Consider the following 16,212-nt stretch of genomic DNA (forward strand, 5'->3'; position numbering starts at 1 on the left):
TTCTGAGCATGCACACTGTCAACCGACTTCCATTCTGTTTGCCTCTTCGAGCCACTGGCAAGTTCAGACTCCTGACTCAGCCAGGAGGCCAGAGTCTAGTCCTTTCCTTGCTGACAGGAGCATAGATGCCTAGGGCACTCACTAATCTACCCAAGGGTGAGAGCCTCAAGCCCAGGCCTCCTGACCTCAGTTTGCCTCACCTTGACTTCGTTGGATCCTGATCACACTTGGGGCTAAGACGCCAAGAAAAATAAAGCCACCAGGCCTGTCAACAGTGCTATGTAGTAACTGATACCGTGCACAAGGAGTTTTGGAGAACTTTTTATTGTTTAAAAATCATAATTGAAGCTTCAAAAACATAGAACCCAATGTGTCCCAACTCCAGGCCCTAGTCCACACCCTAATCCATGGTTCTGTCCGTCCCCTCCGGCTGCCTACGCCACCATGAGGCAGGACCCTGCCTCCAGGAGGCTGCCACCCGTTCTCCTGCCCTCAGTGTACTGTCACCAGCCACAGAGAGGCATGGTAGCAAGAAGGGGACGGTTGGCTCCCAGCATCCCTGACCCCTGCACATATGCAGTCTGTGAGCTGTGTGTGGGAAACAGAACAGTTTCCCGGGCAGGGGACCCCTGAGGGAAAAGACAAGAAGCCAGTATCCACTCAGCCCACCCCTCCCTAGGCCCTGGCTCAAGGGAAGCTGTCGTCATCATCCTCCGCCATCTCCTTGGCAAACTCCAAGTCCTGCTGCTCCCGCTCACGCCGTTCCTGCGAGGAGAAGGGCTGAGGGCTTCGCCCAAGGAAGGGGCTGCCCCGCCCTCCAGGTCCTTCCCTGCTTCCCTTTTGAAAAGGTCCACCCTAGACTCCTGCTCACCTCTGCAGACTCCAGGTCCTTGTTGTAGGATTTGGGAGGAAAGCGCATGGCCTGAAGCAGATGGAGAAAGAGAATCAGGAATCACTGGGCCTTCGCATGCCACAGACACCAGAGTCTGAACATGATGGGCCACACTTTCCCTCCTGTCTAAGCGGGAAGTGATCATCCATCCATCCATCCATCCATCCATCCATCCATCTAAAGGTAGGGTCTCTTTCCATAGTCCTGGCTGTCCTGGAATTCACTATGTAGAATGAGCTGTCCTTGAACTCACTAGGATTTATCTGCCTCTATCTTGAGTGCGGCGTTTAAAGGTGTGCACCATTACCACACTAGTCTAGAAGTGCATTCTTACACTACCACATGTTAAAGGTGAGGACGGAAAGGGCTGGATCTCGGAGAGCCGCACATATCCTCAATGTGCTTTGCCTGATTTTAAGGAAGGCAGCAACACCCTGGTTCCTGGGGTAAGGAAGACGACCAGGAGGGAACAGCACCAAACTCAGTGTTTAGGCAGAGAGGGTCTTAGATCTTCTGTGGAAGTAAAGGGCACCCTCATTTTATACAGACGAGCCCAGCCAAGTGCTCCACGGTGTGCAGTGACTTCAGTCTTAGCAATTCCTGACGCAGGCTAGCCAGGCAGCAATTCACATGTCTCACAGGCAGAGACAGAGACTCAGAGGAAGAGACAGAGCAAACTTGGAACCCTGCTTGCTCCTTCCTGGTGACATCCCTGACATGCTACAGGGGAAGGCACTACAGTCCTGCTGGCTGGGGCTATGGAGCATTGGCTGAGTCCTCTGTCCTGTAGCCCCGCTGTGTATCAGTGGTTTGTACACGGGCTGGGAACTGGGTACCAATCAACTAATGAAGGCAGGTTTCCCTGAGGACTCCAGGGGAGGGAGGGTTGTAATGCTGATGAGGCCGGCAGTAGCCAAGGGCATCTCACCTTGACAGACATGTTGTGGATGTCCAGGCAGAAGGAGATGCGCTGGTGGAAAGCCAGCTGGGGCTCCCGGGTGGAGTAGATATCAATCATCTCTTTGGATTGGACGTATCCCTTCTCGTGATTGATGCTGGCTTCAATCACACCGTCCCGGATGGCCTGTGGGTTCCCAAAGGGAGGAAATATGAAAGGCCACCTCCTGTCAGACCTGTGCTGGTCAGGTCCTCTGTCCTAGCACTCACGCCCAGACTCAGTCTCCTTTCTGGCAAGTTCCTGGCTTTCCTACAGTCCTGGCATTTCCTGAGGAGACTGGGAGACTGCTGAACCTCTGGCAAATCCCCCCTACTCCTGCCCCCTGTAACAGGCAGAAGGTCACATCCTTGGACACTGTGGCTCCTGAGCCAATCCCACCTTGGCGACAATGAACTCTGCATCTTCTGGGCTGTCCAGCTGCAGCTTCTGGGCAATGTCCGCCAGAGAGATACGGGAATAGGACAGGCTGATCATGCGCACACCTGGGAGGAACAGTGAGGGTCTCAAGGATATGGACAGGTCACCATCCACCAACCCATGAGGCTGCCTGTCTCAGAAAGCAAGCATCTGCGTCTTGTCCAGACCCAAATCCGTACCTGTCTTAATCACGTTGTGTCGCAGTCGGATAATTAGGGTGTAGGTCCCATCTGTTTGAAACTTCTCCCCAAACTGATCCAGGACTTGGTTGAACTTGGCAAGATTTCCTGTCCTAACAGCTGTGTGGGGACAGGGGTGGTTTAGTTGATATAAATGGACACACACATCAGGCCACAGGGCAGAGCTGTGGAGATCAGCCTTACCTTGGGTGAGAAGGAAGTATGGCATGAGAGAGCGCTTTAGGGAGGGCTGGCGGAACTGCAGGCGGTCCGGGATCTCCCCCAGCAGCAGCTCAACCACAATCAGAAGCTTGTGCACCTGCACAGGGTGTGACACAGAGCACAGTGGGCGGGGGCGCATGCATGGGTAAGGGAGCTCACAGTCAGCAGGGAGAGAGGGGTGCAGCCAAGGCTCGGCAGTAAATGTTTGCTGCTCTTGCAGAGGACAGGAGTTTGGTCCCCAGAACCTACATGGTATCTCGTGACTGCCTGTGTCTCCAGCTCAAGCAGGTCTGACCCCCTCTTTGGTCTCTATGGGAACCCACACACGCCGACAGACACCCCCTCCCATACACGTTTAAATAAAAGTAGATCCTGAAGAAAAAAAGGGCCGGGTAGTAGTGGCACACACCCTTAAGCATAGCACTCAGAGAGCACAGACAGGTGGTTCTGAGTCAGGCCAGCCTGCTCTACTTGTGAGCTCTTGGAGAGAGACTCCCCCCCACCCCACCCCCCACACCGACGAGGTGGAGGCTGGAGTGGCACGTTGGTGCGTGTTAGGATGCTGGTGCTTACGGGGAACCTCCAGACTCTCCCCAGGGTCTCCAGAAGACGCCAGCCCATCCCTACTTTGATGCTAGTCTAGTAAGACTCCTGGACCTCAGAAGTAGAAAGGGAACAAATTTACATTTGCCTTTTCAAAAAAGCCAGGGTTTCCTTATATAGCCTAGGTTATTTAGCCTAGGTTAGCCCTGTACTTGTTACAGAATTAGAAACAATCCTGTACCTCAGTTTCCCACATGCTAGAATATGACATGCACCATGAAGTCTGGATCAACATATATGGTTTTGCATTCTTTATATTTTTATTAATTCTTTGAAAATTTCATAAAATATATTTTGATCATATTTATCCCCCACTCCCTCCTCCTGAAATGTATGTCTCTTGAGGCTTATGGTGGAGAGGCAGCTGCACTAAGGGATGCTAATGGCCTTTATCTGCCCCTGAAGAAAACGCGTCAGTTCCCAACCTACCAGCAGCACTGACACCTCAGACACCGAGCGGGCACGAGGCACCCAGCTTTATTCCTAGCACTTGGGAGGCAGAGGCTAGCTTGGTCTATACAGTTAGCTCCAGGCTAGCCAGGGATAAACAGTGAGGCTCTGTCTTGAGGGAAGAGGGAGACAGACATACAGACACATACAGACACACCACACATTTCTTTATTCAACAGTCCAGTTGGCCTCAAACTTGCACTGCTCTTGCCTGTGCTGCCTGAGTGTCTAGGTGTACAGCTACGTCCCCCATGCCCAGCTGTAAGTATATTTTAATAAGCTTTGAGGGGGAGGGGAGGGACAGGACACACCACACAGGCCTCTCCTTAAACACACACCCCCTTCCATCGGCCCAGGCTTCCCCATCACTGAGCACTGTTCCACCCTGCCTCAGATGCTACTGCAAGGAAAGATGCCCCCTATGTCTTATTTGAGATGCCGGATTTACCCAATGGAGACTTAGCAGCATGTGACAGGCTGTGTCCTTATCTGTATCTGTCATGCTTTTTGTTGTTAGACAGGGTCTTACACTATGTAGTCCAGGCTGGCCTCTACCTACTATGTCCCTATGTCAGTCTCCCAACTACATGGGTTACTATGTGCTACCACTCCTGTCTTAGTGACTTTTAAAAGAAACTTAGTTATATTGTTTAGTTATGCTGACTCATATTGTAAACAATCTACCAGGCTGTTCCTGTGTCCCATGTATCTGGAAATTCCTTTGTGTAAAAATCCTACTAATATTCCAAAAACCAGTTCAAATGTAAGATATCTATCTTATTCTTGAAACACCAAGTTGGCCCCCTCTGAAGTTCTGAACAGAAACCCCTCGCTCTCCAGCCCTCCAACCCATCACTGAGCACAACGGAGCAATGCAGGCCGGCACCGAGCTGAGGCAGGCACATAGGCTAGAGCCGAAGACTGGATCGCAAGCTGTGCTCTGGGACTTTACATAGGTCCACAACGCTTCCAGGCAACTTTCTCTCCCTCTCTAAAACATCCTTTCTTGTCATTCATGGTGCTGAACACCCAAGTCAACCCAGAGACCTTCTATGTCCAAGGGCTCTGAAGTGGCCAAGGGTTATGTACACACAAGCCCCTCAGTTTTGTGAATTAGGAGACTTTCTAGATTTCCTGGCCACAGACAATACTCATCCAGATAGGCACTTAAGGGAATAAGGAAAAGCCTGGGTTTATCCACGCTTGCAACCCAGGCCCATGCCTAGGAGAACTGTTCGGAGTGCCAGGAATCAGGAGCGTTTCAAACTCATCTGGACACAGGCTGGCAGAGGAGCTAAATGTCACTGACAACTGTGACACTTACAGCTGGGGCAGCCTCAGCATAGGTCAAGACACTCTGGCTCTAGGACAGGGAAGCAGACCTCAGGGGTACCAGATAAACGTGAGGGGGAGGGGCAATTCAACCATGGCTTACCGTCTGTTTGAAGCCAACAGCTGTGTGCTGTGGGGCTTTTCGAAGGGCATTGGTCATCGTTCTCCGGGCTTCAGAGTACTCCAGCTGGATAGCCTTGATTCGCCCTGGGGGTACAGGAGAGAGGGTCAAGAGAGTGGTGTAATCCACCACGACCATCGCTACCCCTCTTTGGGCAAACCCCTTGGTTTTGGAATATTGCCATTCTCGCTTGCCTCATGATTTGTAGACTCTACCCCATGTGCAGACCAAGACTGTCCTCATCAGCCCAACCAGTTACCTGGTCCCTCATGTGCCTATTTGGGATGAGTGCCGTCGGCAGCAAATCCACCAACCCTGCGAAGTCTGCACCAAGGAGCCTGAGCCATCTCCTGCCTCTGTGAGTGGGGACCCCTGCTTACCTGTGTAATAGAGGTACCTGGCCCACTCATTGTTGTTAGCCTGTTCAGGGAACACAGACTTGGACACTAGCTTCTCAGCCTGGTCATACAAGCTGTAGTGTAAGTAATTCCGAAGCAGGAGGTTCAAAAGGGTAGCCTGTCCATCAGCATCATGCCGGAGGGTGGCTGTCCGGAGCCGGGCATGCAAGAAGCTTTGAGACGGAAAGGCAAAGGGATGTCAAACTCTTAAAACAAGGTCAGGTCTGGTGGCTCACACCTTTAATCCAAGCGCTTGGGATGCAGAGCCTCTATGAGTTTAAGGATAGCCTCATCTACAAAGAGTTTCAGACCAGCCAGGGTGACACAGTGAACCTGCCTCAAAAATAAATAAACAAAAGTGTGGTGTCGCACACCTTTAGTCCTAGCACCCAGGAAGCAGAGGTAGATGGGCCTCTGCGAGGCTGAGGCCAGCCTGGACCACTTGTCTAGTTCTAGGATGCCCAGAGTTACACGGAGAGACCCTGTCTCCAAAACAAACAATAAGAAGTCTTAAACACAACTCTGAGCTGTCCTACTTAACCAATATTCATTATGGTCTGGCACTTTTCTAGAGAGGACAAAACTTACGCTGATGCCAAGAATGTGGTTTAGGCAGGACAGGCAGCAGCAGAAGCCAGGAGGTCATCAGGGGAAGAGGGCACAGAAGGCCAGAGCGGTGGCTTTGCTTTCCTCTGTGCTTTGGGTTTCGAGCCTGAGGAGCCGCGGGCGTCTCTCTAGCCCATTTTTCCTTTACGTTATGTTTGTGTGCACACGAGAGCCACAGTGTGCACACAAGGTCAGAGGACAACCTCTCAGTCCACAGCCTGAGTCCTAGGGTTCAAACTCACGTCCTCAAGCTCGGCAGCAGTGTCTTCACCTGCTGAGCCATCACCATCAAGAGGCCCCAGACTTAAGCTTTTGTGTCTGTTTGTTTAATTACATTAAAAAAAAATGTGTGGGGCTGGAGAGATGGCTCAGCGGTTAAGAGCACTGACTGCTCTTCCAGAGGTCCTAAGTTCAATTCCCAGCAACCACATGGTGGCTCACAACCATCTGTAATAGGGTCTGACGCCCTCTTCTGGTGTGTCTGAGGATGGCTATAGTGTATCTGTATACATAAAATAAATAAGTAACGCTTAAAAAAACAAAACAAAAAAACAAAAAGAAAAAATACATAGTTAAAAGAATGTGTGTGTGCATGTATGCAATGGTACACGTCTGGAGGCCGGAGGGCAACTTTTGGGTTGTAATGCAGATCTCAGAGCTAGAAGTCAGGTTTGGACTTTTATCCACTGAAGCATCTCACTAGCCCAGGACTGTCAGCTTGGCCACAGCAGACCAAGATGGGCTGCAGGGAAACTGGATTTAAGAAGATGGGGAGAGGGTCTGCAGAGAGGAGCATGCGCAGAGAGGGAGGAGCACGGGAAGCACGTCTGGCATGCTTGAGGAAGAGGAGGAGGTGGAGTGTACAGAAGTGTAGAGAGCTGAGGCCACAAGGAGGAGGAGGAAAGATCAGGCCAGCTCTCAGAAACTACTGAGGACTTTTCTAAAGGGTGCAGGGATGGAAGAGGGGTACAGGGGCAGGGTTAGGGGTGGAGTAGGGGTAGGGGTGGCAGTAGCAGGTTTTGAACAGAAAGCCAATATTCCTAGCTGTCCTTCCACCTCTAATTCATCTACAATCCTCTCTTTCTGTGGGGTGACAGAAAGAGCCAGGGGACAGCTCTCTAGAGCCTAGAGGTTAGCCCATTGTTCACCCAGAGCTGCCACTCCTGAGCGCAGGGCATGTTCCCTGTGTCTGCTGTTCCCTGCTGGGCACCCGGGGTGGACTGAACAGACCATTCATTAGGCTCAGATAGCTGAGCGCTTTGTCACCAGGAGGGGCATGATGTGAAGGACTCAGAAGGACCAGAAGGTATGGCCTTGTTGAAGGAAGCATGTCACTGAGGTTTCAGAAGCCCACGCCAGCCGTAACCCCTTCAGCTAAGGATGCAGCTCCTAGTTATTCCTCCAGCCCGTGCATGTTGTCATGATAACGGACCAAACCTCTGAAATTGTGGGTAAGCCCCCAGTGAAATGTTTTCCTTCATAAGGTGCCCTGGTGATTGTGTCTCCTCAAGCAACAGAACAGTGACTAACACAGACCCTCACACCCACCAGCTGCCCCCTCTCTCCAGACCCACACCTCTGCAGAAGCGATGACCAGGGCTCTGATCCCATGCTGACCTTGACTGCCCATACCTGCGCACCACATCCAGCTTGTCCAGGAACTCATAGACCCGGGCGTGATAATAGTAACACTTTGCAGCTACGAGGTCCAGGGCTCGGCGGTTCTGAGTGCTGATCTTCTGCATCAGGTCATCAGAGATTTTTTGTGCCTGGCAGGGGTTGAGAGGCAAAGAGAAACAAGTGGTAAGTCCTCCAGAAGTCACAGAGGAAATGTCATGAGCATGCAATTCTGTTCCTAGGTGCAATCCAAGAGAACTGCAAACAGCTGCACACAAAGCCTGCAGACACATGCTCGGATCTGCACCATTTACAATAACCACGTGTGGAGCTGTGGCCTGTGATCTTGTTCTTGGGAGGATGAGGAAGGAAGATCCAGAGGGAAGCTAGGCTGGGCCAGAGTGAGATATGGAAAAAACCAACAAAACTAAACAAAAAATAGTCACAGTAAACAAAGTAAGACACATTCATTAGAATATTAGCCAGTCACAAAAATGTGATCCTGCTTGCCAGACTGCAGCAAATCTCAGGACAGCTTGGGCCATGGAGTAAATCACTGAAACAAAACAACAGGCTAAGGGACGGCTCAGTGCACAGCGCTGGCCCAGAACTAGCACACATGAAGTCCAGGCTCCACCTTCAGTTAAACAACACCACAGAGTGGCATGCTCACTGGTCCATGCTATGCCATTACCCCATGCATAATCTTTAAACTTTGCATTAAGTGCAAGGAGCAAATCTTCCAAAGAGACAGAAAGCACACTGGTGGTTTGTGGGTAAATCGAGGGTGGCAAATGACTGACGGCAAGCAGGAGTAAGGAACGTGTCCTTGCAGTTAGTGCTGATAGCTGCACAACCTTCTGTGTATATATAGTAAAAAGACAAACTGAATCTAGAAAACAAACAAAACTGTGGTGAAAAAGAACAAGACAGCAGCGAGAAAGGCTCCTGTCATTTCTTTCTTTCTTTCTTTTTTTTTTTTTGTTTCTTGAGACAGGCTTTCTCAATGTAGCCTTGGCTGTCTTAGAACTTGCTCTGTAGACCAAGCTGGCATGGATCTCAGATCCACCTGCCTCTACCAGTGCTGAGATTAAAGGTATGCGCCACCACTGCCCAGCAAGCCCTGTCATTTCTGCAAGTCCTGTATTTAACCGATAAGCACGATGGCCCACTCAGCGAGGCAGAGCTGCAGAGCAGGGTGAGCACCCACAGTCCCTTCCTGGATGCTTCAGGCCACAAGTGAGGTTTTCATTTTGCTTTTCTCTTACGTGTATGAGCATTTTGCCAGAGTGATATTAAGTGTACCACATGCCTGCCTGGTGCCTATGCCAGAAGAGAATATGAATTCCCTGCTACGTGTGTACAGGGAATCAAACCTGGGTCCCCTGCCACAGCAGCCAGCGCTCCTAATAGCTGAACCATCTCTCCAGCCTCTCAGAGCTAGCTTTTTAAAAACATAATTTTGAAAAAGCATTACTTTTATTTGTATATGCATGTACCCTATATTAATATGCCTGCAGCAGCCTCCCAAGTTCTGAGATTAAAGGCATTTACCACCACCACCTGGCTGTCACTTCTTAAAGATCTATGAAAGTTTATTTTGTGCAAATGTGAGAAATGCTGTCACTCTGCAGTCCGGGCTGGTCTTCAACTTGTATTCTGACTCAGCCTCTGAGCAATGGGATCACAGGCATGCACCACCATGCCTGGCTTGGGGAGATGGAAAGCCAAAGGGTCCACAGGGATCCCCTCTGCTTCTTCACTGGAGATAATCTCCCCTGAGCCCCTGGGGCTGGCTAATCACTCCCATTGCATCCTGGGTACCTCTTTGTAGCGCTTGCTGTTCATCAGGAAGATGACCATGAGCAGCTGGAGGTAGGCTTCCACCTCAGGCAGGAGGGGCGCCGACGCAGCCTTTCCTGTGCGAGGACGGAACTGTAGATCGGCTTCCGTGTCCATGGGCTGGGAGAGGACAGATCAATCAACAGAGTTTACTGGGCACTCACATGTGTTTCCTAATATACACAGAGAATTCGCCAGATGCTGAGGATACAAAATTAAAGACAGTCCTTTCCCTCGAGTGTCAAGAGGCTAACAATGGAGTACAATAACGATTTCAATAGTTTCACAGAAGTCCTGGCTTAAGGAGGAAGCCACCACACTCAAGATCACTGCAAATCCCATCAGACACCCTTGAAGCTAGCCCCACTCACTTCTTCTAGGAAGGGTAGTAAGAAGTCTCGAGTGGCATTATTGGAGGTGAAGAAGCCATGCACAGCCTTGTACAGAACATAGTGGTTGAGGCGGCGTGACGTGGACGGCAGCATCCGCAGCGCCCTCAGCACAAATCGAGGCTCCTTGCCAGAAACGGCCTTCTCTAACTGCCTCACGTGCTCTTTGATGTCTGCAGAGGACCAGAGAGGAGACAGATGTTACTTGTAATTCCTTGGGTTTCCCGAGCACTGAGGGAATAGTTCCATGGAGTGTCTTACAAAGGGGGTGGCATGTACATTTACCCCTTTTGGTGCAATAGGGCTAAGCAATATTTATGGATGCAGCATACTGATTATCAGATATAACCAGGAAACAAGGAAAAAGCTAGCTGGGCAGGGGACAGGGCAGAGGACAGCAGAAAGGCATAGAATAGAAAACAGTTAACAAACAAAGTAGAAGAAACACTTAGGGATTTACCAGAGCTCAAAACATGGAGACTTGGTGAATAATGGAGAAATCCCACACAGAGACAGACACACCGTGACTACAAAAAAAGCCTTTGGAAAAGAAACATGGAACAATACGAGCAGATTCACATCTCATTTCACAAAGAACTAATATAACCGGGTAAGAGAAACTCCTGCCGTAACTTCCAAACAAAAGTGGATGTGCACATAACAAGGGAAGGCAAAGCAACGAGAGACAGGAGGACTGCACTTTGGTAGCATTCAAAGATCTAAAAATGGAAACATTTCAATACTAATAAATTAGCAATATTTAAAAGAACGGCAACATAAGCAGTAGGGAAAAAGAACACTTATTCTGTAAATCAGATTTTTAGGACAACATAAAAAAACTTTACACTGGGGGCAGGGGAGATGGCTTAGTGGTTAAGAGAACTAGCTGCTCTGTCCAGAGGTCCCACTCCTGGCACCCACATGGTGACTCACACCTGTCCACAACTGGAGTTCTAGGGAATCAGATGACCTCTTCTGGCCTTGGTGAGCACTGCACACAGGTGGTGCACTCACAAACATGCAGGTAAAGTACTCACACTCACATAAACACAAATTTAAATTCATACACCTTTACCCTTTTTGACTTAGGTATACAAATTTGGGGAAGCTACATTTAAGTAGTTACAAAAGTAGATTTAGAAACTTTGGAATAGTGATGATTTCTCGCTACTTGAAAAAGCAAGAAAAGAGAAAAAGGAAAAACTTCAATGTGTAGCAATTAAGAGAATGCTAAGAGTCTTACTGCCCACTTCACAATGGGTGTGTGAGACAGTAATGTTTCCATTACAGCGATAACGTATGGAGGAATCACCGTGTATTTATACCACGTGCTAGGCACAGCTCACACGCTCCAGTGTTCACAATAACCCAACAAAACAGCTAATGCTATTGATCCACCCACACAAATAGGGAAACAGATTCTGGAGTTTATAATCTCCATCACTATACTAAATAGTCAACAAATGCTTCTTGCATAAACTGAACCCTATGTTCATGGATATATTAAATGAAGAAGACAAAAAAAAAAAAAAAAGAAAATGATACTATCTTTACATACTAATACCCTGATCCAAACTGTGTACTTCAGTGATTTTAATTATGGAACAGTTTGAAAATACACAGGGAAACATATCAAATTTGGTTGAAATTTTCTCCCTGTTGCTTTAAAATTCTCACATGTTCCAAAATTTCTACAGTGAATACAAACCACAATGAGCTATTTCACACACACACACACACACACACAAACTTACTCAGGCAATGCTGAGTGACATCTCTGTCACTGGAAACTTTTACTTCAGGTAAGAAGACCTTTACTGCTTTACTGTATACAGATCCTGTCGCCAACTTTAGAATGGGAGTTGATGCAGTCCACACACACATCCTCAAAAGTACCACTCAGGGCATAACTTGGCCTATCTCCATGTTTTAAAGTAGTTTCTCGTGCAGTTGAGACAGACAGACAGACAGACAGACAGACAGACACACACACACACACACACACACACACACACGCAGGGACAGAGAGAGAACAAACTACAGAAGATCACCCACTTCAGACACGGACAAGATATACTAAGTGGAAAAAGTAAAACAGCAACTTAAGCGGGAGAAGGGGACAAAAGGAACTGAGCACGGGCCTCTGGTTTGGCTTATAGGAGTCAGAGCCACAGGTAAGCATTATAAACTAAAAGAGAAGGGGGGAGGGGGGTTGATTCAGAAGTAAAAGTGTGTACGTGCTTGAACTCTTTAGGAAAGGAGAGATAAGAACCTTAAGAGAGAGGAAAAATGCACTGGGACAGTGTAGATGCTTCAATTACAGAAGTAAGGAAGCAATACGAGGTAGAAATGGCTCTCTGAGGGAGCTTGCTACAGGAGGCTAGAGCCTCAAACTCTTAAACTAAGGGGCCAGTGTAATCTGTTACCCTGGCTTCTTTAGACACAAATACAAATGCTGATTTCTACATATCAATAACAGGCGCTGGAGTCGGTCAGACGGAGATCAGTGGGAAGGACTGAAGAAAAGGCTCGGTGAGACTAAGATGCAACCCCAGATGAGGAGAGGGAGTGTGTGGAGGGCAGTCCGAAGACTGGAGAACAGGCTCGGTCATCGGCTGGGGTCAAGGGAGTCAGGTTGGTTGGGCGGGCACTTCTGACCCCAGCCCCATTGACCGAATACACCAAACCGAGATAGGTGGAGGTCCCAGCGAGAAGTCGCATCACCCTGGCTGCTGTCACCCGTGATCGCGGCACGACCCGGACGTGGGCTCCCGTACCTTCTAAGGTGACAGTGTCCAGCTCTCGCTGGGAGTGCTCGGTCGCAGCTGCCTTGCCGTCTCCCTCCCCCGTAGAGCCGCTCCCAGCTGCTGCCTCCTCTTTCATCTCCACATCCTGGGGGGCCGGCGGCGGCGGTTCTTGTTCCCCTCCTGGTGGCGGCTTTGCCTTATCGGCGCCTCGGCGCCGCGCCGAGCCCTCCTGCTTCATGGTGCCCGGGGTCGCGGCCTAGTCCGGGGACCGAAGCAGGGGCCTCGCGTAAACCCTCACACCACAGACCAGGCACAGAGCCGGGCCTGCACACCAGCGCGGGCTCGCGTCGGGCCGCACGATGACCGAGCAGCTGCAAACTCCTTCCCGGCGCTGGGGCTTCTGGGAAATACCAGGCATGGCGAGGAGATGGCCGAGTCCAGGGAGGGAAAAGAAATCAACAGCCGAAGTTCACGATGAAGGCAGATCTTCTAGGAAGTGGGAGGAGTCTACAGGACTTGATGAAGGCGGATCTTCTAGAAAGTGGGAGGAGTCTGCAGGAATTTGTGGGGCTTGAGGGTGGTGATTTTATCTTCCTCGCGAGTGCACATCTTTGGATATCCGTGAGAAGTCCCTTTAGACTCCAAATTGGGCTACAACAGACTCTAATACGTAAGTGGATGGGACCTATCGGAGCGCAGATGCGGATGACATCATGAGTTGCCGGGCAGTTCCTCCCCCCCCCACCCCCCAGCCCCCGTCAAGCTCTCCCAGTTTGCGCGAGTCAGGTCCCTAGTGAAATCCGCCAGGCTCGTGCTCTTAACGCCCGCCAGATGCTTCCAGCACTAGAAAGAAAAGTTGCCTGTGGACGTGAAACTAGGCTGTTGGGCTTATGATAAACCGAGCTCAACCCCTAGATCATCCGAACTTCCTTGTCAAATTTTTGTATAGTGCCAAATATAAGGCATACCATCTCTGCAGCCTGGGAGTGCGGGGTAGTGTGTATTTGTATAGAATTAGTCAAATTTAATAATAGGAGTCCGCAGCCGGGCAGTGGTGGCGCATGCCTTTAATCCCAGCACTTGGGAGCCAGAGGCAGGCGGATTTCTGAGTTCGAGGCCAGCCTGGTCTACAGAGTGAGTTCCAGGACAGCCAGGGCTACACAGAAAAACCCTGTCTCGAAAAACCAAATAAAATAAAATAATAATAATAATGATAATAATAACAATGATAATAATAATAGTAATAGGAGTCCGGTTGTATATTGTCAGGGCCAATACATATAGGATCGTTGAAACACCCAACAGGCCTAGCACGTTGGTGCACTTCATTTATCCCAGCACTCAAGAAGCAGGGACAGGTGGGTTTCTGTGAGTTCGAGGCTCAGCCTGGTCTCAGCCTGGTCTATAGAGTGAGTTCCACAACAACCGGGGCTACACAGAGAAACTCTTTCTTGAAAAAGCAAGCAAGCAAGCAAACAAACAGCAGCTCAAGAATGTAATGTAGGGACAGGTGTGGTACACAACTTTGATCTCAGCACTAGGGAGACAGATCTCTTAGTTCAAGGCTAGCCTGATCTACATAGCAAGTTCCAAGACAGTCAGACCTAAAAAAATGTTGAGGGGGTGGTGAGATGGCTCAAGGGGTAAAGGTGCTTGCTGTCAAGTATGAAGCCTGGAGTTCGATCCTTGGGTCCCATGGTAGAAGGAGAGAGTTGAGTCCCACGTGTCTTTCTCCGACCTCCATTCCCCCTCTCCCCATAAATAAATGCTTTGTTTTTTCAAAAAATTTATTTTGTATAAATGAGTGCTCTATCTGTATGTACACCTGCACACCAGAAGAGGGCATCAGATCCCAGGATGGATGGTTGTGAGCCACCATGTGGTTGCTGGGAATTGAACTCAAGACCTCTGGAAGAGCAGCCAGGGCTCTTAACCACTGAGCCATCACTCCAGCCCCTTGTTTTGTTTTTTAAAACAAGATTTTTCTGTATTGCCCTGGATGTCTTGGAACTCACTCTGCCTCCCAAATGCTGGGAGTAACAGCATTTGCCACCACTACTAAGCATAAAGGCTTTTTTTTTTAAAGAATGTAAATGCGGTGGTTTGACTATGCTTGACCCATAGGGAGTGGCACTATTATATGTGGCCTTGTTGCAGTTGATGTGGCCTTGTTGGAGAAAGCATATCACTGTCCTGATGGGCTTTGAGGTCCCTGAGTGCTCACACTCTGCTCAGTGTGGAAGAGCGCCTCCTCCTGGCTGCCTTTGGATCAAGATGTAGAACTCTTGGCTTCTTCAGCCTGTAGGATGCCATGCTTCCCACCATGATGATAATGGACTGAACCTCTGAAAATGTAAGCCAGCCCCAAATAAATGTTTGCCTTTGTAAGTATTGCCTTGGTCATGGTGTCTCTTCACAGCAGTAAAACCCTAACTGAGACAGTAATATACCCTGTCAGGCATGATGTTCCACTCCAGTAATCCCAGCACCCAGGCCAAGAGAAGTATTAGTTGGAGGTGAGCCTAGGCTACAGTGGGAGAGCTTGCTGCCCTCTCCAAAGCTCAACACAACTGGGCAAGCAAGATGAGTTACTAGGTAAAGGTGTTGCCACAAGCCTGAGGACATGTGACTTCCATTCCTGGAAACAAGGTGAAGGTGGAAGGAGGGAACTGAATCCATAAAGTTGTCTACTGACCTCCACAGGGGGCTATGGCATGTGATAACCACTCATTGTCACCATCACCACCGTCACCACCACCACCACCATCATCCATCTTTTTTAGATGAAAACAACAGGGAATGTGTCACAGAGACCTTTAGAGAAAGTGACAGTCTGCATTCTGTTCTGTAGTGCACTGTGGGGATGAAGGGTGAGGGTGCCCCTGGGGTAGAGGCTCCAGGGAGCAAATTGAGGAGGCCTTTATACACCCGTGAATGGGGAGCAGAGTGATGTCTTTTGTGGCGTACACATAAATAGAAGAAAACTAGATGAAGAAGCCTTCCCATCTTTCCCACAAGACTCGTTCAGCATCGGTTTTGAAAATACAGCGGTCAGTTTCTAAAAGCAGAAAACAAAATTCCAGCATGGATATTTATGTAAACAAATCCTCTATAAACAAGACCCCAAGAGAGTGTCAAAGCCGGGACTGGCTCAGCTCCCGCCCTAATGGGACTCAGAAGGCCGAGGACGTGTCCTGCCTATACTTGTATCTATAAATACTCAGGACATCTTCCTTCGTGTGTGTGCGTGTGTGTGTGTGTGTGTGTGTGTGTGTGTGTGTTTGTTTTGAGACAGGGTCTCACTATGTGGCCCAGGCAGGCCTGTAACTCACAGAGATTCATTGTTTGCCTCAGAGTTCTGGGGATAGAAGGGAGTTAGATCTTTATCTTCTTACCACACCTGGCTATAGCCTCTCCCCCTCTCTCCCTCCCCTCCCCC

At 49.4% G+C, this 16,212-nt stretch overlaps 1 protein-coding gene across 1 annotated transcript; it reads right to left on the reverse strand.

The window, feature by feature from the left end:
* Positions 1–308: 308 nt before the first annotated feature.
* Psmd3 (proteasome 26S subunit, non-ATPase 3) lies at positions 309–13,187 on the reverse strand. Its single transcript, XM_028755141.1, has 12 exons — positions 12,804–13,187; positions 10,009–10,199; positions 9,620–9,757; positions 7,811–7,947; positions 5,555–5,745; positions 5,157–5,260; positions 2,651–2,765; positions 2,447–2,566; positions 2,229–2,332; positions 1,821–1,976; positions 872–922; positions 309–765 (listed from the first exon to the last, which is right to left on the reverse strand). Exons 1-12 carry the CDS (start codon positions 13,009–13,011, stop codon positions 688–690), a joined length of 1,593 nt encoding a protein of 530 aa, XP_028610974.1. The 5' UTR covers positions 13,012–13,187; the 3' UTR covers positions 309–687.
* Positions 13,188–16,212: the final 3,025 nt, after the last annotated feature.

The sequence above is a fragment of the Grammomys surdaster genome, unplaced genomic scaffold, assembly GCF_004785775.1.
Source record: "Grammomys surdaster isolate TR1022 unplaced genomic scaffold, NIH_TR_1.0 126048, whole genome shotgun sequence".
NCBI classification, from domain to species: domain Eukaryota; kingdom Metazoa; phylum Chordata; class Mammalia; order Rodentia; family Muridae; genus Grammomys; species Grammomys surdaster.

Bases quoted from the DNA above. Each gene is read 5' to 3' on its own strand.
- Psmd3 (XM_028755141.1), bottom strand. From the start codon at position 13,011: ATGAAGCAGGAGGGCTCGGCGCGGCGCCGAGGCGCCGATAAGGCAAAG. The intron at 2,766-5,156 runs GTAAGCCATGGT...CACCCTGTGCAG, and splicing joins CTGTTGGCTTCAAACAGACG to GTGCACAAGCTTCTGATTGT. The intron at 766-871 runs GTGAGCAGGAGT...TTCTCCTCGCAG, and splicing joins AGGACCTGGAGTCTGCAGAG to GAACGGCGTGAGCGGGAGCA.